General features: G+C 49.4%; 1 protein-coding gene across 1 annotated transcript; it reads left to right on the top strand.

Annotated features, from left to right (window-relative positions):
• The first annotated feature begins 4,978 nt into the window (after positions 1-4,978).
• On the top strand, positions 4,979-22,651 carry CCSAP (centriole, cilia and spindle associated protein). Its single transcript, XM_062211046.1, has 3 exons — positions 4,979-5,395; positions 20,249-20,517; positions 22,108-22,651. The coding sequence occupies exons 1-3, from the start codon at positions 5,017-5,019 to the stop codon at positions 22,282-22,284; spliced, it is 825 nt and encodes a 274-aa protein (XP_062067030.1). The 5' UTR covers positions 4,979-5,016; the 3' UTR covers positions 22,285-22,651.
• The last annotated feature ends 364 nt before the right edge of the window (positions 22,652-23,015 follow it).

The following is a 23,015-nucleotide window of genomic DNA, read 5'->3' as shown; positions in this document are numbered from 1 at the left end:
TCCTGTGTGGGAGGAGCCAGGAAGGGTGGGAGCAGAGCCCCTGGCTTGGAAACAACAGCATCTTCTTGGAGGACAGCTTCCCCTGATTCAGAAGGCCAGGATATTGAGACAGGATGGGAGGGCCCACTGAGGGAATGGCAGTGACAGAGGCCAATGTGGAAGGGCTCCGGGAGACGGGAAATGAGGGCAGTTTAGCTGCGTACCCTGAGGGTGATGGCCTATGACAGCCTGTGCAGCTCACGCCCCAGAAGACTCCCCATTCCATGGCTGGCCAGGCTCAGACTGGCAGGTTTGATATTGCCTCTGTGTGCCTGTGTAGCAAATAGTGGCTATTTTTCCAGTATCTTTTGGGGGTCCAGCCTCCTTACTACTGGCTCCTGGGGCTGCCCCCCACTAAAGGGTCCTTCTACCAAAGTTGAGGGAGCAGATTATCGACTTCCTGCCTACACCAGCACCTTGCAGCCTGGCCTCTGGGGTCTCCTGGGTGTCTACCCCTTTCCATTTCTTCTGCAAACTTCTTAGGCCATTCCAATTTTTTTTTCTGCCTTAAGAAACCAGTCCCATGTTGGATACATGTGCCACAGTTATTTCTTGTCATCTCTCTTCATTGGTCCTTACTCCAGCTGCAAAACAAATCAATACCATCATCCACACGGGCAGTCCTGTGGTGCTGTGTGAACAGAGGATTCTGTAGGTGGAGGTTTAACTCCTCTGCTTTAGAAATACAGTCTTCTCACAGCTGTGCCTCACTCATGCTCATCCTCAGAGAGGTTTGGTTTTGTTTCATTTAATCCCACAGGTGTTATTAAGTTCTTTCTCCTCCTGTTCTTGTTATTTAAACACAAAGGCAAATATATAGATGGACATATGTTATTTTGCCTGCCCCTAGCATGTCCCTATTCTGTGTGTTTCTGGTGGGGCTGTCCATCCCAGCCTCCCACACAATCCCTGTCTACAGGGATAGGTAAGTGACCTGGGCTTGGCCAATTATATCAGCCTGTTCTCCTGGCAACATCTGAGCACGTGACTTTAAAATTGGAGAAAGATTCTCATTTGCGGCTGGTCTTCAGTTAAAGCAACACGAGTTTGGGGCTCCAGGTGGCGTTTTCTCCAGCTGTGTGCTTGAAGTCCATTTCAGGGGGAGAAGAAAAGGCTCTCAGAAGGAAAGCAGAGATCAAGGATAGAAAGAGAGTCCCAACAACATGGACTGAAACCCCCATGTCTAACCCCGCCGGGGGCCACACATGTCTTCTCTGTTTAAGCAGGTGAATTTTTCTCCTGTCTCTTCCAAGTGGATAAATCTTGACAGAATAACAACTTAAAAAATTAGAAGGAAGGCAGTAAATTTTAGTTATGGAATACAGGGACAAGCAAAAAAGAAAAAAAATAATTTCTGAGCCTATTTTTCATTTGCATAAGAAAATGGTATAACAGTGTTGGTGCTGTGGCATAGATGCTAAAGCCACCACCTACAGTGCCAGCATCCCATATGGGCACTGATTTGAGTCCCAGTTGCTCCACTTCCTATCCAGCTCCCTGATAATGCTCCTGGGAAAGCAGTAGAAGATGGCCCAAGTCCTTGGGTCTCTGCACCCATGTGGGACACCTGGAAGAAGCTCCAAGCTCTTGGCTTCAGATCGGCCCAGCTCTGACAGTTGCAGCCATTTCAGGAGTGAACCAGTGGATGGAAGATCTCTCTCTCTCTGTGTCTTTACCTCTCCTTCTTTCTCTGTAATTCTGCCCTTCAAATAAATAAATAAACAAATCTTTAAAGAAAAAAAAAAAAGAACTGACAAAATCTTTGATAAAAATAAGTACTATATATATATATATATATATATTAAAATTGTGTGTGTGTGGTTGTGTTGTAGATTGTAAAAGTGGGTCACACATTCTCCCACACAGACAGCAAGTCCCTTTGCAATGTGTGTTCCCTGTTCCTCTTTTGCAGAGATGGAGTTTATTTTTTTAAAGATTTATTTATTTATTATTTTAAAATCAGAGTTACACACAGAGAGAGAGGAGAGGCAGAGAGACAGAGAGAGAGAGAGAGGTCTTCCATCTACTCATTCACTCCCCAGATGACTGCAACAGCAGAGCTGAGCTGATCCAAAGCCAGGGGCCAGGAGCTTCTTCTGGGTCTCCCATGTGGGTGCAGGAGCCCAAGGACTTGGGTCATCTTCCACTGCTTTCCCAGGCCATGGCAGAGAGCTGGATCGGAAGTGGAGCAGCCGGGTCTCGAACTGGCGCCCATATGGGATGCCACATGGGATGCCAGCACTTCAGGCCAGGGCGTTAACCTGCTGTGCCACAGTGCCAGCCCCCCAGAGATGGAGTTTAGTTCTCTCTCCCTTGAAGCTCGGCCACTTGGCTCACCTGAATGTTAGAATGCAGCAGGAGAGATATGTGATATGCAGAGGCCAGTCCAGCCTCTGGAGGATGAGGCCGAGATGGCCCCACCCACAACCAACCAAGCCCAATGCCAGGGTCATGGGTGAGGCCATTTTGAACCTTTTCTTTTTTTTTCTTTTTTGACAGGCAGAGTGGATAGTGAGAGAGAGAGACAGAGAGAAAGGTCTTCCTTTTTGCCGTTGGTTCACCCTCCAATGGCCGCTGCGGCCTGCGCATCGTGCTGATCCCAAGCCAGGAGCCAGGTGCTTCTCCTGGTCTCCCATGCGGGTGCAGGGCCCAAGGACTTGGGCCATCCTCCACTGCCTTCCCGGGCCACAGCAGAGAGCTGGCCTGGAAGAGGGGCAACCGGGATAGAATCTGGCACCCCGACTGGGACTAGAACCCAGTGTGCTGGTGCTGCAGGTGGAGGATTAGCCTATTGAGCCGTGGCGCCGGCTCAGTTGTTTTTTTAAGATTCATTTGTTTTAGTTGAAAGGCAGAATTAGAGAGAGAGGGAGAGAGAGAGAGAATCTTCCATCCAATGGTTCATTGCCTAAATAGCTGCAATACCCAGGGCTGCGCCAGACTGAAGCCAGGAGCCAAGCGTTTCTTCCCAGTTTCCCACATGGCTGCTGGGACCCAAGGACTTGGGTCATCTTTCACTGCTCTTCCAAGCACATTAGCAGAGAGCTGGATCAGAAATGAGGCAGCCGGGATTCAAACCAGCACCCATTATGGGATGCCAGAGTTACAGGCAATGGCTTTACCCACTACACCACAAAAATACCAGACCCTAACCTTAGTTGTTTTAAACCACTAAGTTCTGGAGTGAATTATGCAGCAAAAGTTCCTTGAAACAGATTGTGTCCTGTATCTCTCAGAAAACTCACACACGACCATTTCTTCCACAGCATCCAAAATTTATGCAAGCATTAGAAACAACCCTAGGTGCAGGCTTCAGGTCTAGTGGTTAGCAGCATGCTTGTTGGGACATCTGCAATCAGCATCCATGTGCTGGGGTTCAACTCTGGGCTCCAGTTTCCTGCTAAGGCGGACCTGGGGAGGTAGGAAAGACAGCTCAAGTGATTGGGTTCCTGCCACTCACGTGGGAGACCTGGATTGAGTTCCCAGCTTCCAGTCCTGTGGGCATTTGGGGCGTGAAGCAGCAGATGGGAGTACTATAAAAAACAAACAAACAAAAACAAAAAAACAAACAAAAACCCTCTATGTTCCTGCAGTAAGAACAAAGTAGAGCAGGGGACCGGCTTCTGTGGAGATGCTAACAGCTGAAGGCTTCTGGCGCAGTAACTTCAAGTTCTCAGAACTCTGGCTCCTCCCAGTTGGGTCAGTGCCCCACCTCAGGATCTTTTAGTTAAGGGGGAGGATGAAAGAGAGAGGAAAAGCCATGCGCATAGAAATAAAAACACAAGGTGAATCCACAAGAACCCCAGAATGGAAGCCAGGATGGGTTGGCTTATTTGCTTCGGGGCCTGTTTCTTCCCTGGGAAATGGGTTTTGATTCTTCTAAACTTTCAATTTTTTTTCACAGTTACTGTATCAAGCCTCCTCCTCTCTCTCTCTCTCTTTTTCTTTTTCCTTAAGGGAGCAGGTGTTCGAAACTATTAGCAACAAACAGGACAACACTGTATTTTTCCACACCTTACAACTGAATTTGTGCGAAGACCAAACCGGTAGACTTCCAGCCGGGACACCCAGTGTCTCCGGGGGCGGCATCCCTCACGGGACACAGGGAGCTTCTGCTGCCCACAGGTGCCTTCTGCCTGGTGATGCTTGCCTGGGACAGCGCCTTCCGGGGCATGGGTGGCCCGGGGACCTGGACCTGGGTCCCTGAGCTGCCAGATTCGCTGCACCCCGGCGCCCCGCGCTCTACACGGAGCCAGCCGCCCCCATGGCGCGGGGCGGAGAGCCTGGGGCCCTGAAGCGCGCGGGGGAGGCGTCTACTCCCCGGGACTGAGGCGGCGCCTTCGCCTCCCGGCTGCTGCAGGAACACGGGCTGCCGCGCCGACGGCGACATCTTGCTGGAGAGGAAAGCACAGCGCAGAGCGGGCCGCGCTTGAGCTGCTGCGCCACGGGCATCGCGGGCGGGCCTGAGTGCGGGTAGCGGGGCCGGGCTGGCACGGCAGGAAGAAGGTAAGGCCGCCCGCCACCCCTCCGGCCCGCAGGCACTTCCCGGGAGGACCTCCGGGCCACTCGGGCCCCGGCCCTGCGCAGTCCCTGTTTCACTCCTCCCTCTCGGCTCAACTCCAGGTCTCCACGGCCGCCTTGGCCCAGTCGCCCCCTGCCCGCAGCCACCGGAGCCGACCTCCTCGGTGACCTGTTCCCCCAGCCCCCTTCGCCCCATCCCTGCCCGGCTCGCCCCTGCCCCCCCCGCTGCCCCGGTCGCCCCGCCCCGTCCCGTCTCCCGCCCGCTGCGCTCCGCCCCGCCCCCGCCTCTCCGCCCCCGCCCGCCCCGTCCGGGCGGGGCTCCGGGTTTAAACGTCGCGGCGGGCCGGGCCGGGCCGGCCGAGGGGCGGGGCGGGCCTCTGTGTCGAGTCCCCGGCCCGTAGGCGGCGGCGGAGGCGGCGCAGCGCGGAGCGGTGGACGCCCGGGGCCGGCGGCGGCACCATGTCCCCGGGAAGCGGGGTGAAGAGCGAGTACATGAAGCGCTACCAGGAGCCGCGCTGGGACGAGTACGGGCCCTGCTACCGGGAGCTGCTGCACTACCGCCTGGGCCGCCGGCTGCTCGAGCAGGCGCACGCGCCCTGGCTCTGGGACGACTGGGGCCCAGGCGGCTCCTCGGACGACTCGGCGTCGTCGTCGGCAACGTCGGGCGCCGGGCGCCCAGCGGCTCCCGCGCCCCGGTGCGCCCCAGCCTCGCCCCCGCCGCCCGCGGAGCCCGCTGCGCTGGAGGAGCCGGCGCGGCGCGCCCGGGAGCCCGCGGAGGAGCAGGACACCGAGGCCAGGGACGCCGAGGCGCAGGAAGCGGAGGACGCGACCGTGCCAGGTACGGAGCCCGGAGCGGGCGCGCGGGGGCCTCCGCCGAGGGGCTGGTTCGCTTTGCGCGTCTGGACCGCCCGTGTCTGTGGCTGCGCTCGGGCAAGCTGCGGTTTTTGGGGGAGTGGGTGGGCAGATGGAGAATCCGCCTCCGTTGACAAAACAGGGGAGGTGTGTGTCCCGCCTCTGCGCTCCCACCCTTATTTCCCTAATTAGGCCGAGCCCGCTCCGACTCCGGAGCCGCCCTGACCTGTATCCGTTTCTCGGAGCCAGTTCGCGATAAGTCAGCTTGTCAGAGGCGCCCCGGCTGGGTGAGAGTCCGCAGCTAAGCGTTCTGAATGGGGCCGTTGTGTGCCGCAGGAGCGCCCTGAGCTCGCCGCGCTGTCCCTTTGGAGGACTTGGCGCCCGCGCGCGCCGCCGGGCCTGGGCGCCCTGCTCTGTACCGGCTCTGGCTGGGGGTCTCGGCGGCGCGCCCACCTTGCAGACGCTGGACCAGGGCTCCTTGGCGCCGTTACGTCTCCTGCCCGGAGCGGGGCGGAGCCGGGAGCGCCTGGGTGCAGTTCGGAGCGGCTGTTTGCTGCTGCCCCGAAACCCTGATCTGGCGCCACCGCGGGCTCGCAGGTGCTAGCGAGGAAGAATAACAAGATTGAGTGACAGCTTATGCGTTCAGCACCTAGCCTTGTGTGCCTTCTCAGTAAACCTTCAGGGCCATCCTAGGAGGCAGGGCCACCGTGTGTGTGTGTGTGTGTGTTTAATAGATGATGAAATGGAAGGTCAGGACAGGTGATGAATGACTTTTTGGCTTGCCTGCCCTCCGTAAGCCAGCCTGACTCTCTTAGGGGGCTTCTCTGTGAGATGCTAAGAAACAGACGAAGGCCGGGCCCTGCTGAGTTAATCTCCGTTCCTCTGTGGCACAGCTGCCTCCCGGTCCTTGGGGCTCTTGTGAATTCTCACTGATTTCCTGATGCGTCAGCCGTCATTGTAACAGAAGGTTGAGGGGGTGGAGGGACTCTGCCTTCCAGATTATTCCGTGGGCACCGAGCTTGCTAGCTAAATTATGAGATATTCTCGATCAAGCTGGGCTTCTTCTCTTTCTGCTCTCTCCCCCTTCATTGTATGGCAAGGAGTTGCTGAATATATGTGTGCACTATCCAGACAACTTTTAGGCGGTGTTGTGGTGTGGAGGGGGCCTGTGTTTGCCTGTTCGGGTGTGCTCTGAGTTCATGATAATTTTCAGTTGTTCAGAGACATGGAATCTTCCCAGTGGATTCAGCTAGCTAGCCTCCCTCTTTCCTTCCAAAATTCATTCCTGGGCCAGGCCAGAGCCAGGAACTCCATCCAGGTCTCCCTCCTGGGTGGCAGGGACCCAAGTACACGATGGTGTGTCATCTGTTGCCTCCCGAGTGTGCCAGCAGGATGCTGGATGGGAAGCAGAGGCGGTGAGGCTTGATCCCAGGCACTCCAATATGAGATGCTGGTGTTTAGCCCACGGCTTAGCCAGCTGCGCCAACATGCCTGCCTCCACTTCTTTTTCTCTCCTAGAATTTTAACTTTAGCATTTGGGAAAAGAAGCGATGTTTTCTGCTTCCAGTACTGACAATTGCCAAGATCATTTGCTGGCTCCTAGTTAGCAAAGTCCTTGCTTCCTGTGTTGGGCAAGATTAAACGTCCTTGTTTTTAAGTCGATGATTTCATATGCTAGAGTGATAACCACTCTCTTGAGTTTCTGTATGCTACGTATATTCTCTCCCTGTGTGTATGTGCACAAAGCTTATTACAAAAAGACAAGACAGCAGCTCCCGCATACGTAAAGGTGACCTACTTCTTAGCAATGGCTTCCAATTTCTCGATTTTTCCTGTGGTATTTATTTCTCTATTTCTAAGTAACATAACTGTTGCAGATTTTTTATTTTTCATTTTTTTTTAAAGATTTATTTGTTTGTTTATTTGAAAGGCAGAGTTAAAGAGAAGCAGAGAGAGAGAGAGAGAGAGAGAAAGAAAGAAAGTCTTCCATCTGCTGGTTCACTCCCCAGATGGCGGCAATGGCAGGAGCTATGCTGATCCGAAGCCAGGAGCCAGGAGCTTCCTCTGGGTCTCCCACGTGGGTGCAGGGGCCCAAGGACCTGGGCCATCTTCCACTGCTTTCCCAGGCCATAGCAGAGAGCTGGATCAGAAGTAGAGCAGCTGGGATTTGAATCAGTGCCCAAATGGGATGCTGGCACCACAAGTGGCGGCTCTACCCACTATGCAACAGCACAACCCAATTTTTAGGTTTTTAACTTTACCCATTGTAACCCAGCCAGACTTTCTTAGGGCTTCTCTATGAGATGCCAAGGAGGAGCCAAAGGTTTGACTGAGAGTCAGGTTGCCCGTTCTTGGGTGTGCCATCTTGAGTTCTCTATTCCTCTGTGGCATTTAATTCTTCTAATTATTTTCCTGTCCCATCTAAACAGCCCATCCCCACACCATGTCAATATAGTCATCCTTGTTCGAGTGACAGTTTGTATCTGCACTGCTGTGCCTGTGGGAAACGTTCCTCAAAGCTGACCTGCATTGTTTTCCTTGAGCCCTGTCTGCTTGCTTCACCAACCCGAGCTGCCCACTGTTGCTCTTGTCACCCTGAGCCTCTGGCCCACTGCTGCCCTGCCTGGCTGGTGTCTTGGAACAGTCCCCAGGGACCTCCCAACTTTGACCATTGCTGTGTGGCTGGCACTCAGGTCCCCCTCCTCCTGGGTTTACCACCCTGCCCCCACCCCCTGAGAAAGTCTGAGAGGTTAAGTTTCTGAGGCCTCGCGTTTCAGAAGAGAGCTTTCTTTATTCTGCCCTTGCAATTCCAGGAGTGTGGCTGGGCAGGGAGTACTGAGCTGGAAGTCATTGTGTCTGAGACACCTGGAGTCACTGCTGCCCACATTGCTGATGCAGGCTTGCTCTTACACTTCTGCGTCGTTGATTCTTGGTCCTTGTAGGTGCCATGCTGGGCTTGATCTTGGTCTGCTCTTGGCCGGTGATCTAGATCTGTTTACCTCTGCTGTGCTGGGCCCCGGGCAGGTCCTTACAATCAGACTCATGTGTTTCATTCTGACAGGTTCTCTCCTTTCTGTTTTTTTCCTGAAGTTTTTAATTAGCTATTAGACTCCACAAATTTATCCTTTAATTTTCTAGCTTCCTCCCAATTTTCATCTTTTTGTTCCTTTTTTTTGGTGATGTTCTCAATCTAAGTCTAAGTCTTTTTTAACATTTTCTAAGTCTTCAATAACATTTTTCACTTAGGGGATCTTGTTTTGTTTTTTATTTATTTTTTTAAAGATTTATTTATTTGTTTGAAAGTCAGAGTTACACAGAGAGAGAAGAGGCAGAGAGAGAGGTCTTCCAGCCAATGGTTCACTCCCCAATTGGCCACAACAGCCAGAGCTGTGCCGATCCGAAGCCAGGAGCCAGGAGCTTCTTCTGGGTCTCCCACATGGGTGCAGGGGCCCAAGGACTAGGACCATCTTCTACTGCTTTCCTGGGCCACAGCAGAGAGCTGGACAGGAAGCAGAGCAGCAGGGTCTCGAACCGGCGCCCTTATGGGATGCCGGTGCTTCAGGCCAGGACGTTAACCCACTGCGCCACAGTGCCAGCCTCTGTTTGTTTGTTTTTTTAAATTCAACAGCCCTTGAATCATTTTCTAGAAATAAATACCTGGTTCTTGGTTCGCACTGATGGTATCTTCTCTTTTTGAAGATCTCATTAGAATGTGTGTTTCTTTTTTTCAGGTGTTTCTTTGGTATAATCTGTTTCATTTCTCCTTGTTTGTTTCTTCTTTCTTGTAAGTGTATTTCATGTTAGATGCTTGTTGCAAATTTCGAAGGGTACTTGGCTTCTCCATCTTACTTAAGGGATACAGGTACCGTACTAAACCGTGTGGGCAAGTTCCTGCTTGTGTGTGAGTTGGGGGTTGAGGGTTGGGGTGTTTGCTAACTGTGGGATTCCTTCACTCCTGGAACCAGCGAGCTGTAAAGAGTGGCCTAGACTTTTCACGGTTCCTTACTTCATAGTCACACTTCTTTTTCAATAAATTTTTGGAAATTTGCTTAGAATAAAAAAAGCAATCCTGCCTCTTTTTTTTTTTTTTTTTTTGACAGGCAGAGTTAGAGAGACAGAGAGAAAGGTCTTCCTTTTTCCTTTGGTTCACTCCCCAGTGGCCGCTGCGACCATTGCACCGTGCTGATCCGAAGCCAGGAGCCAGGTGCTTCTCCTGGTCTCCTATGCGGGCGCAGGGCCCAAGGACTTGGGCCATCCTCCACTGCACTCCCGGGCCACAGCAGAGAGCTGGACTGGAAGAGGAGCAACTGGGACAGAACCCGGTGCCCCGACCGGGACTAGAACCCGGTGTGCCGGCGCCACAGGCGGAGGATTAGCCTATTGAGCCGCGGAGCCGGCTATGAGTTTTGTTTAATCACTATTCTGTGTTTGAATATTTGCAGATGAGCCTTGGCATATTCTGATATTTTCTCCATTATATTTTATGTTTCTCATGAAGTTAATCATTGCTTCATTTTCTTGCTTGCTTTCCAAAAAAATAATCCTGTCACCAGTTCAGCCTGAGATGGTCTGATTGAACTGTAAAACTGGCCATATTTCAGACGCATCAAATGTTCTTTTATTTGATCATTTTTTCCTTGGAGACTTTTTTTTGAGCCCTTGATCTTCCTGTTCCGATCTAGACTCTCATGCCCAGATCTGGCATAGCTGCTGAACTGGGCCTGGTCCTTACTGCTCGCCTGAGAATTCATTCCACTTATCCCATCGACTACACATTTCAGGTTTTCCGTTTGTTTGGCCTACTTATTTCTTTTGATGGAGCACACCTTCTGTTGGCCTTGCAAAATATTGCATGGTAAGTGGAGATCTTGTTGACCTTGCACGTCTGAAAATGTATACAAAGCTGGGATTGATATTTTTGGCAAGTTGGAGAATTCGAGATTAGAAACCTTACACTTGGAAGGTATCTTGTGATTACGCTGAATTCTAGCTTCTGGTTTTGCGCTTGAAAAGTAACAGGCCATTCTGACGTCTCACTTGTATATGTGACCCCATATGATTTTTTAAAAAAAAACTTTTAGATTCTTTTTATCCTGGTTGTCCTAAAATGTGTCTATGTGTGTGTCTCTGTTCATTCATTGGGCTATGCCTTTTCGATCAGGAAACTCCTTGCAGTTTTGTGTTACTTCCTTATGCTGGTTAAAAGTATTTTCCTCTGCTCCATTTGCTGTACTTTTGCTTTCTATAATTATTCTTAGTTGCATGCTATACTTCCAGAACCAAAACTCTAGCATTTTTTATTTAAAACATTTTAGTATTAGAAGTTTTGGTTCGGGGCCAGCGCTGTGGCACAGCGGGTTAAAGCCTTGGCCTGAAGCACTGGCATCCCATATGGGTGCCGGTTCTAGTCCTGGCTGCTCCTTTTCTGGTCCAGCTCTCTGCTATGGCCTGGGAAAGCAGTAGAGGATGGCCCAAGTCCTTGGGCCCCTGCACCTGCGTGGGGAAGCTCCTGGAGGAAGCTCCTGGCTCCTGGCTTTTGGATCGGCACAGCTCTGGCCATTGTAGCCATTTAAGGAATGAACCAGCAGATGGAAGACCTCTCTCTCTGTCTCTACCTATTTCTGTAACTCTGTCTTTCAAATAAATAAAATAAATCTTTTAAAAAGAAGTTTTGGTTCTATAGTCTGGGAGAACTCTTTGATTTTATCTTCTAAGCTCTCTATTGAATTTTTAAATTCTGTCGCCCTAGTTTAAGTTTTCAAGAGATCACTGTATTTTGGTTCTGAGTATTCTTTAATTTTTATTTTAAAACATTTTTATTTATTTGAAAGGCATATACACCCACCCACAGACATACACAAACACACATACATGCAGACAGGGAGGCAGAGAGAGCACACACTTCTATCTGTTGGTTCAAATGCTGCAATAGCTGGAGCTGAGCCAGGCCGGAGCCATGAGCTGGGAACTCCATCCAGGTTTCTCACAAAGGTGGCAGGGACCTACCCATTTAAACCCTCACTGTCTGCCTCCCAAGGTGTGCATTAACAGAAACCTAGAACTGGGAGTGGAGCTGACTCTCAAACCCAGTCATTCTGATGGGAGATTCAAGAATCAAAAGTAGTGTTTTAATTGCTATAATGCCCACACTTTTCTTTTTTAATTAGCATCTGTCATTGGGTTTCTTTTAACAAACAAAACCCACAACCAAAAAATCAAATCAACAGCAAAACAAACATAAATATCCTTTGAGCACTGTCTTCAGTCCTGTGCTGTGTCTTTATCTGTGTGTGTGTTTAGGTTTTTTCTTTTCTTTTTATTCTTTCATTCCCTCCCCTCCCTTCTTCCCTCTCTTCCTCCTTCCTTCCTTCCTTCCTTCCTTCCTTCCTTCCTTCCTTCCTTCCTTCTTTTCTTTTCTTCCTCCCTCCCTTTTTTATTTACTTACTTATTTACTTATTATTTATTTATAAGTCAGAGTTAGAAAGAGGGAAAGACAGAGAGCTCTTCCATCTGCTGGTTCACTCCCCAGATGGCCGAGGAGGAACAGCCAGGGCAGGAGGTTCTCAGGTCTGCTACGTGGGTGGCAGAGGTCCAGCACTTGGGACATCTTCCCCTGCTTTTCTTAGGCCATTAGCAGGGAATTGGATTCGAAGTGGAGCAGCTGGGACATGAACCAGTGTCCATGTGGGATGCTGGGTTGTAGGTGGTGGCTTTACCCACTATGCCACAATGTCAGACCCTTGGGTCTTTTCTTTTCTTTAAAAAAGATTTACTTATTTATTTATTTGAAAGGCAGAGTTACAGAGAGGCAGAGGGAGAGGTCTTTCATCTACCGGTTCCCGTCCCCAGATGACTGCAACGGCTGGAGCTGCGCCAATCAGAAGCCAGGAGCCAGGAGCTTCTTCCTGATCTCTCATGTGGGTGCAGGGGCCTAAGGAGTTGGGTCCTCTTCCACTGCTTTCCCAGGCCATAGCAGAGAGCTGGATTGGAAATGGAGCAGCCAGGCCTTGAACCGGCACCCATATGGGATGTAGGCAGCAGCTTTACCCGCTAGGCCACAACACCTGTTCCAGATCTCTGTCTTATCAAGCATGTTCTCACATGTTTGCTCCTGCCCTGTCTGCTCACGATTCAGAGAGACCTAAAGAGCCCTTCAGGAGCTGTGTGCCTGGGCCACACATGTTGACTGTAATTCCATAAGGACTTAGCTATTTCTCTAAGGGACCCCAAATGTGGATCTGTGCCTGTTTCTCTTGTGTGAACTTTCCCAGACAGTGTGCCTCCAGTGTTCACCTCAAGGATCCAAGGCTGGCTACCGGCATCCCGGGGGCTAGAGGTGGGGAAAAGCATTGAAGAGGAGCCTCTTTCTTTACTATGAGTCCATTCACAAAATCTCACTGTGGAGCTGTCACCCCAGCTCTGTCCTGTGTCTGGGCCTCTTCCCTCTCCAGACAGTAATCCATGTGCCTTCAGGATGGGAGAAGAGCGACCACCTGGAGTGTGGATTAGTGGGAGGAATATGCAAGAAGTATCAACTTGTGCATCCCAGGGTTACCCTGAAAATTAGGAGCTCAAAACTGCACTGCTCCTTTGTTAGAGCTCTGGTTTCTGTAGATCAGTAGGCTCCAAGGCAGTGGGGATGCGTGGCCTCTGCTGGGAGGATCCTGGGTGGGGCGGGCAGGGCTGTAGCTGCACTGTTGCTGGCATGAAGGCCCAGTGTGCTCTGCTGGCCTCCAAGGACTGTGTGCTAAGACACAGCCAGGCAGATGCTGGGGTGCCCATCCTGCACTGCCTGGGGAGCCACGTGGCACCGCTGTTAGCCCAGTGCTCCGTCGCTGGCTCCCAGAAGTTAGAAGGGTCTGCCCAGGATCAGGTTCTCAATGTAACTGAGACCCTGTTCGCAATGTAATTTGTATTACATTATCAAAAGAGTGAGCGGGCCAGCGTGCTGGTTGGTGCTGGACACTCAGAAAAGACAGTCCTCACTTCATGCTCTGAGGGTCTGGTCGCCCTGTCCCATGCTGTCTGAACCTTCAGCTTCAATTGGGGGCCCTCTCCCCGTGGGCACCCGACAGCATTGCCTGCCTTGCCTGTCCTTGTGGCTTTTTTTTTAATTTTTTTTTAATTTTTAGACAGGCAGAGTGGACAGTGAGAGAGAGACAGAGAGAAAGGTCTTCCTTTGCTGTTGGTTCCCCCTCCAATGGCCGCCGCGGTAGGTGCGCTGCGGCCGGCGCACCGTGCTGATCCAATGGCAGGAGCCAGGTGCTTCTCCTGGTCTCCCATGGGGTGCAGGGCCCAAGGACTTGGGCCATCCTCCACTGCACTCCCTGGCCACAGCAGAGAGCTGGCCTGGAAGAGGGGCAACCGGGACAGGATCGGTGCCCCAACCGGGACTAGAACCCGGTGTGCCGGCGCCGCAAGGCGGAGGATTAGCCTAGTGAGCCGCGGCCCCGGCTCCCTTGTGGCTTTGTTTCTTTGTCTTTCCCCTTTGCCTTAGTGGAGTTTTGGGAGGGAGGACCATGACTGTGTTTTCAGTGCACCTTTAACTTGAGTCTCCCCATTTGTTGTATTCTTATTTTTACTTTTTAAAAAAAGATTTGTTTCTTTGAAAGGCAGAGTGAACAGAGAGAGGGAGAGATAGAGAAGGTTCTTTCATCTGCTGGTTCATTCACCCAAATGGCCACAGTGGCTGCGGCCATGAGACTGAAACTCCATCCAGGTCTCCCACGTGGGTGACAAGAGCCCAAGCATTTGGGTCATCCTCCCCTGCATTCCCAGGGAGCCGGATGGGAAGTGGAGCAGCCGGGACTCGAGCCAGCACTTACACGGAGTGCCAGTCTCATAGGAGGTAGCTAATCTGCTGTACCACAGTGCCAGCCCCTTATTTTTACATGGTATATCTTTCTCTCTGTCTTGATCAGACTTGCCAGAGGTTTGTGAATTTGTTTATTCCCACTTCCCCAAATTCTTGGCTATTTGGATTCACTTTATTGTATGTTTTCAATAATTCATGATTTTTTTATTTCCTTTAGTTTCATTTGGGCTTATTTTGTTCTTAGTTTTCGAACTTTTTGAGATGGATGCTTCCCATTTAAAATTTTTTAAAAAATTTATTTGAAAAGTAAGAGTTACAGGGAGAGAGAGGGAGAGACAGAGAGATTAATCTTCCATCCTGGCCAAAGTCAGGATCCAGAAGCTTTTTCCTGGTCCCCCACATGGGTGCAGGGGCCCAAGCACTTGGACCGTCTTCCACTGCTTTCCCCGGCTATAGCAGAGAGCTGGATTGGAAGTGGAGCAGTGGGACTTGAACCGGCGCACACAGGGATGCTGGCACTGCAGGTAACGGCTTCACCCTCTAGGCTACAGTGCCAGCTCCTTCATTTGTTTATTTTTAATGATTTTAATTTTTTATTTGAAGTGGTAAAAGAGAGAGAATCTTCCTTCTGCTGGTTCACTTCCCAAAAGACTGCAACAGCTGGGGCTGGGCCTGTCTGCTGCTTTCCCAGGTGCATTGTCCAGGAGTTGTATGAGAAGTGGAGCAGCTGGGTCTGGAACTGGCACTTATGGGATGCCAGCATTGCAGGTGGTAGCTTAGCTCGCTGAGCCACAACACTGGCCCTGAAACATTTTTATTCAAATAATAATAATAAAAAAAGAACATATAACCAGGGGCCAGTGCTATGCTATAGTGGGTAAAGCCACCACCTGCAGTGCCGGCATCCCACATGGGCACGGGTTCGAGTCCCGGCTGCTCCTCTTCTGATCCAGCTCTCTGCTGTGGTCTGGGAAAGCAGTAGAAGATGGTCCAAGTCCTTGGGCCCTGGCACCCATGTGGGAGACCTGGAAGAAGCTCCTGGCTTCGGATTGGCGCAGCTCCAGCCATTGCAGCCAATTGGGGAGTAAACTATCGAATGGAAGACCTCTCTCTCTCTCTCTCTGCGCCTCTCCTTCTCTCTCTGTGTAACTCTGACTTTCAAATAAATAATAAATAAATCTTTAAAAAATATATGTAACATAAAACTTGCAGGAGCAGGCATTGTGCTGCAGTGTTGAGCTGCTGCTTCAGATGCTTACAGCCCATATTGGAGCAAGAGTTCGAGTCCCGGCTACTCCACTTCCAATCCAGCTCCCTGCTAATGTGCCTGGGAAGCGGATGGTGGCTCAAACATTGGAGTCTCTGCCACCCACGTAGGAACCTGAATGGAGTTCTTAGCTCCTGATGTTGGCCTTGCCCAGCGACAGCTGTTGCAGCCATTTGGGGAAGTGAAGCAATAGACGACCTCTCTGTCTCTGTCATTCTGCCTTTCAAATAAATAAATCAATCTTAAAAAAAAAAAAAAAGAAAAACCTTCAAAATTATACTTAGTGAAGAAACCTTAGAAACATTCCCAATTAGATCATAATTGTGAAAGGAACACCCTCCATCACCAGGATTCAAAAAAAAAAAAAAATGTTTTTTAAGTGGTTGCATTTGGTGTAGTGATGGCGATGCCTCTTGGGATACCTGTGTCACCTATCAAAATGCCAGGATTTGAGGCCTGGTTCTGCTCTCCATTCCAGCCTCCTGTGAATGTGCAGTCCAGGAGGAAGCAACTGGTGGCTCAGCTACTTGGTTCCCTGCTATGTCGGGGACATGGATGGAGCTCCTGGCTTCAGCCTGCCCCAGCCCTACCATTACTGGTATTTGGAGAGTGAACCCAATCGAAAAGTCTTTCTCTGTCTCCTGCCTTTCAAACAAAATGAATTAATAATCTAAAATGAAAAAAAAATTGTAAAATATATATAACACAAGAGTTACCATTTTAAAGTACACAGCTCAGCGACAGTATGTACTTTCATATTTTTGTGCAACCATATGTTTTGGTTTTGACCCAAGGTGTTTTTTTTTTTTTTTTAAACAAGAGTTTTTAAATTTCAAAACTGCAAGAGCACTAGGCGTTTGGTTCAGAGGTTAAGACACTGCTGGGGAAGCCTATATCCCACGTCAGAGTGCCTTGTTCTAGTTGTAGTTCCTTTGCTTCTCACCTCGCCTCGGCTGATGTGTACCCTCAGAGGCAACAGATGGCTCACGTACTTGGGTTCCTGTCACCCACGTGGGGGACCAGGATGGAGTTCTGGCTCTTGGTTTTAGCCCGGCCCAGCCCTGGCTGTTGTGGGCATTTGGGGAGTGAGCCGATAGATGGAAAGTGTTTCTCTTCTTTATTTCGCTCTCAAATAAAATGAAGGGAAAAAAAAAAAAAAACCTAGAAGAGGTCTTTAAAAGTTCTGTTTTGGGGGCTGGCACTGTGGCATAGCAGGTAAAGCTGCTGCCTGCAGTGCCAGTATCCCATATGGGCACTGGTTCTAGTACCGGCTGCTCCACTTCTGATCCAGCTCTCTGCTATGGCTTGGGAAAACAGTAGAAGATGGACCAAGTCCTTGAACCCTTGTACCCACGTGGGAAACCCAGAAGAAGCTACTGGCTTCGGATTGGCACAGCTCTGGCTGTTGTGGCCAATTGGGGAGTGAACCAGCAGATGGAAGACCTCTTTCTCTGTCTCCGCCTCTCTCTTTATGTAACTCTGAATTTCAAATAAATAATTAAATCTTAAAAAAAAAAAAAGTTCTGTTTTGATGTATGTAGCTTGTTGGTTCTCTGGTTAGAGAATACAGTGTATCTAATTTTAGGCTTATAAATGTAATAAGATTTGCTTTATGGCTTGGGCTGTGTGAATTCCTGTAATGTTCCATACATGTTTGATGGGACCATATATTCCACAGTTGTGGCTGATGGTGTTGTGACACTCACTGGGTCAGATTTGTTAATTCTGTTCAGTTGTTGAGGATCGGGCTGTTCAGTAAAACATCCTGTGCTGGTAGACGTGTTCTCTCCTTCCACTCTTCAGCCTGGCAGTCTCCAGTGGATGTGTTTATTAAGTACTTGGATGATGACCTATTGTAATTAAGGAACCAAATCTTTTCACTTTAAATTAAAATTACACGTGATAGCTACATGTATTTCATGTCTAATGTGTTGGACAGCACGATTCTAAATTGAGACTGAAGTTCTTTTTTTTTTTTTTTTAAATTTATTTTATTTGAAAGGCAGAGTGGCAGAGAGAGAGAGGGCCTCTAACCGATGGCTCATTCCCCAGATAGCCGCAATGGCCGGAGCTGCGCCGATCCAGAGCCGAGTTGATCTGAAGCCAGGAGCTTCCTCTGGGTCTCCCACACAGATGCAGGGATCCAAGGACCAGGGCCATCCTCCACTGGTTTCCCAGGCTATAGCAGAGAGCTAGATTGGAAGTGGAACAGCTGGGACCCAAACTGGCACCCACATGGGATGCCAGCACTGCAGGCTGCAGCTTTACCTGCTACACCACAGCGCCAGCCCCTGAAGTTCTTTTTATTTGAATGCTATATAAGTAGCTGAGAAAGACTCATTGCAGTCTGTCACCAGAACTGGTGGGGAATGCTGTGGGTTTTATTTTTGCCTGAAAATGCCTTTATTTTAAGCTTCATAGTTTACAACAGGATTTTAAAAACACGTACTTATATATGATTATCTTGTACAAGGCACTACTTTGAAGGGTTTTGCAAACATTAAAAATTACAGCCATTGGTCGTTTTCTGTCATTTCGCCTTTTGTCTCTGCTGCAGATGATTTTTAGGAGTGTCTTTTTCTGTATGTGCCGAGGATATGCACAGGGATTTTCTTGTCTGTGAGTGATGATACCAGTATCTCCGATCTGTCGTTCCAGCTGGTTCTTCCTCGATGCTTTCACTCTGTGTGTATGCCTGCTTCTCTTTCACAGTCCCCTGGTACTCGTGTTTGGAGCCTTGCGTGCAGGAGCCAGTGAAGGTGCCTTCTCTTTTTCAGCCTTTGAAGCTACACAGGTGTTGCCTGCCCTTCGTCCTGATCCTGGTGGTCTTTCCTTTCTTTTCCTTTCCTCCTGGATCTAGGCAAGAGAAGGGTGGAGGGCCCGGCACTGTGGCGCAGCAGGAAAAGATCTGTCCTGAAGTGCCAGCATCCCATATGAGTGCTGGTTCGAGTCCTGGCTGCTCCACTTCTGATCCAGCTCTCTGCTATGGCCTGGGAAAGCAATAGAGGATGGCCCAACTGCTTGGGCCCCTGCACCCACCCGGAAGAAACTCCTGGCTCCTGGCTTTGGATCGGCACAGCTCTGGCTGTTGTGGTCATCTGGGGAGTAAACCAGTGGATGGAAGACTTCTCTGTCTCTACCTATTTCTGTAACTCTGTCTTTCAAATAAATAAAATAAATCTTAAAAAAAAAAAAGAGAGAGAGAGAGAAGGATGGAGAGGGTGTGGACACAACATTGAGAGAAACACTGGAGCACTGAATGGATTTAGGCTCTCACGCTCTTCCTCTTGTCCTATTTCATCCCCCAAGTGACTGGGCTACCTGGGTCTTAAAAATGTTTAGTAATAAATGAAACAGTTTGGTAGAGTCAAGGTCCTTGATGAAGGCACAAATGCCTGACCTGGCAGACTCCTTAGAAACATACACCTTTCTGTCTGGACTGCCCCACGTGGGGTTCACCTGACGTTCAAGGGAATGTGGAACTAGGCAAGAGAGGGGTCACAAGCAAAAGTAGAGGATGCGAGGGGCGGGCATTTGGTGTAGCAGTTAAGGTGCTGTTTGGGGCACCCACATCCTGTGTCTGAGTACATGGGCCTGTGTGCTGGCTCTGCTTCCGTTTCCAGCACTCTTGATAATGTACATTCATGGGGGCAGAAGGTGATGGCATGGGTGTTTGTGTCCCTGCCACCCGTGTGGGGGATCTGGATTGAGTTCTCAGCTCCTAGCTTTGGCCCTGGGTCCTGCCCCCCTGGCTGTTGGGAACACCTGGGAAGTGAACCAGCCGACGGATGATCTTTCTTTATTTCTGTTTCTCTGTCTTATTAAAATAAATTAAAAAAAATTTTTTTAAAGTAGTTAGGGGCAAGAGTCTGAGGCTTTGCATTGCCGTCTACAAATCATCAGAGAGGCTAATTTTGCAACATGCAGAGGGAGGGAGGAGTAAGCTTAAGGCCTAAACCCCCGGATGCAGGTGCATGAGGACAGGTCCACAAAGAGTTTGTGCAAAAGCATACAGTGTTATGTAAAAAAAATTGATTAAAAAATAATGAATGGCAAAGTCCTAAAGGTAATCAATAGATATTTTTGCCGAGTGTATCAGTGTATCCTTAATATTCGTGATGCTCACGTTGGGCAGTCACACTCTTTATAAAGCAGCTTCCTAGCTCTGCTGGCAGAATTTCGGGGCGTGTGGACTGTGGACCTGATTCACCAAGTCATTTCTGTGGCCATGCCAAAGAGCTCTCATCTCCAGCGGGGAGGTGCGTAGCTGTGCACCCAGGGATGTAACCATGGAAACCTCTCTGGAGGTTTCAAATTGGGGCGGCCACCCAGCTCTTCCCAGGAGCACATGAGGGTTATAAGGAGTGTTTTCGGTCACCAAGGGATTCCAGCTGAATCCTTCCCTGAAGCAGAGCATACAGATAATCGGATTTGTCTTGGGGTTTCGGAGAAAGCCATTAGGGCATGGTGCTTTCTGGCTTTTAGCATTTCACTGAATTATACATCTCAGCTGTCTTGGAATAGGCGCGTTTCAATCTTGGTGTATTTACTGTTGACTTTAAAATGGGATAAATGGCTGGAAAGTTGCTACGCTAACTTGTTTCTGTATTTCTGCTTTAAGTGAAACTCTGGTTCAGCCATGTGTGCAGATGTTACTGACCTGACGAAGCATTAAGATTTTTTTCAACCGAAGTATTTGAAGTGATTGTGTGCACACCTGCTTTTCTTGTATTTACATCGTTTTCTCTTTTCAAAAGCCCTGCCAGCGAAAGATGTAGAAGGAAAACCTGAACAGCCAACCAAAACAAAAGAGACTGACAAGTTAGCCGTCAGTGTCGAACCTCGACAACCGCCAAGTGCCTTATTTGCCAGAGGAAATAGGAAAGTGGCCAAAAGTCCGCAAAGGTCATCAAGTAAGATAAAAGAGAACAGGCATCCGTTTGCCCTTTATGGCTGGGGAGAAAAACAGATGGATACGGGGAGCCAGAAGACTCACAACGTCTGCGCATCTGCTCCTGTGCACGAGGTGAGCCCCCGCGTCTCTGCTGTCTGAGAGCTGGGCTGTGTGCCTGTCAGTGGGGGCTCGTCCTGCAGCCACTGGGATGCTAGGGGCCCAGACACAGCTTTTAGAGGTTGATGCTCCATGGTGCCAGGGAAGCCCCAGACAGACTCTGATGAACCAGCAGGATTCTGGATGGCAGTGGGTGTTTGGCGAACTGGCGGTTTTGGCTGGGAGTTAGCTGGTACTCATAAAAGGTTTACTGACACTGAGTCAGGTGCAAAGGATGGTTCGCAGGTCCCTGGGGAGCCAGGAGGTGCAGAGGAGAGGCAACAGCTGGGCCTGGGCAGCTGCCCGTCCGAATTTGCCGCTGGCCCCTTGAGAGTTTTCAGCTTCCTGAAGCTTTGATAACCTAGCATTTTCTTGTCTCCTTTGTTACTGGTTTGTTGATTGCCCCACATGGGCCACTCTTTTGCTCTCCCAATTGAATTTCAAATTGCTGTGATTCCCATTTGTCTGTAATTTGATGCATTTTAGTCCCAGGAACTTTAATTCTCCTCTGCCTTAGCCCTGATTTTTCACCCAGGGTCGGGTCCTGAAAGTGTTTCAGATGAGAAGGTCCTCATGTATGTAGTCACAAAACAGTGATCCGTGTTAGCATTAATACTGTTGCTACAGACTGGTACAGGCGTGGCTCACTAGGCTAATCCTCAGCCTGCGATGCCGGTACTCTGGGTTCTAGTCCCAGTAGGGGCGCTGGATTCTGTCCCAGTTGCTCCTCTTCCAGTCCATCTCTCCGCTGTGGCCTGGGAAGGCAGTGGAGGATGGCCCAGGTCCTTGGGCCCTGCACCCACATGGGAGTCCAGGAGGAAGCACCTGGCTCCTGGCTTCAGATCAGCGCAGCACTGGCCGTAGTGGCCATTTGGGGGGTGAACCAACAGAAAAGGAAGACCTTTCTCTCTGTCTAACTCTGCCTGTCAAAAAAAAAAAAAAAAAATACTGTTGCTACAGCCTAAAGCAAAGGATGCATGAAAAGAAGCATAAACGGGAAGGTTTTTTTTTTTTTTTTTTTTTAAATTCTGTTTCAATACCACAATCAGAGTTAAGCTGAACAGACTTCTGAACCCTGGCAGATGGTGTTATCTGGAGTGATATTTGAGACAACAAATCTGTTGCTCAAAAAAGACCTCTGACAGGCGCTTGGGATTAATTTGAACAGGATTTATCCTTCAAGAATAAAGGGTGGGAAAATCCCACGTCTTTTTTTTTTTTTTTAAGTACACTGCCCCTTAAACATTTACTTACCCATGTTTAATGCCAAGCACTTCCACATTTTTCCAGCATCCCTTCTAGAAGTGCGTGCAAAGTAGTTGCTCACCGTTTCTATCTGTTGCTTCGTTTCATTGTCACTGATGATGGGGAAGTCACAGTAACAGGTGGGAATGGGCATCTGTGGCAGCCTTTAACAATTAGACAAGCTGCGAACAGAATGACACGGCTTGGCCCTCTGTTCCAGGTGATGGGGTTGGTGTGTGGGCTGAGGGTCTTGACTTTGATTGCAAGTATTCTTGATACTTAGTACAGAAGCTTAGACTCTTGCCTTTGAACTTCTCTTAGATCCATGAGTCAGCATTACGCGCCAAGAACAGAAGACAGGTGGAAAAAAGGAGACTGGTAGCTCAGAGGCAGCGTGCTCACTCTGTGGAGGTGGAGAAGACCAGAAAGGGGAAGGCTTCCTCCTCAGAGAACCCGTGGATGACAGAGTACATGCGATGCTATTCAGCAAGAGCCTAAAGGACCGTGGCCTGGACAGCTTCCCCCGAGAAATCCAAATGAAAGGGAAGAAAAACCACCAATTGAAACCGGACACAGGTTTAAGAAACCACCTGATTATGCAAGGTCTTTCTTGGGGAAACGATTGTTTCTTTTGATGAATTTCGGTCACCTACCTCAGCAGTAGGGCAGACAGTTGAAGCCATAGATATTTGGTTATTTATGAAGATAATTCCCTAATTCTTTGATATCTCTTCAAGGGTTTTAAGGCATTCTAATCTTTTAAGAGTGACACCAAATGCCTTTAAATGGCTATAGATGCTCACCACTCAGTATTCTTCCCCTGCGTTTAAGTGGAGCCCATTTTCATTCTCATCCTGAATAGCTTTTCAGACCCCATAGCCATTAAGAGCGTTCCATCCCGCGGCATTCAGATTCGTTTTCCTCTTGTGCAGTTTTCTCTGTGGAAGAGTATCAAGTCGGACATGCCATGCAGCCCCTCTGTTGATTCCATGTATGGTGAAACTGGAACTTGGCAGTTCCAGGAAAACTAGCCATCACTTCTTTGTCTTTCAGTTCAGCACCAGCTCCATGTACATTGTGGTATTTAAAGAGCTACCGGGCTGGGTGAGGGTCACCTTTTCCCTTTAAATTGTCATCTAGGCACTTCTTATTTAATAGTTTAATAGTTCAAATACATTCCAATGAATGCAGTGCCAGTGCAACATGTGTTGAGAATACTAATAAGTCAA

This window comes from Lepus europaeus, chromosome 14, assembly GCF_033115175.1.
Source record: "Lepus europaeus isolate LE1 chromosome 14, mLepTim1.pri, whole genome shotgun sequence".
Lineage (NCBI taxonomy): Eukaryota > Metazoa > Chordata > Mammalia > Lagomorpha > Leporidae > Lepus > Lepus europaeus.
Note: the sequence above shows the minus strand (reverse complement) of the source record. Positions and strands in the feature narration are given on the sequence as shown.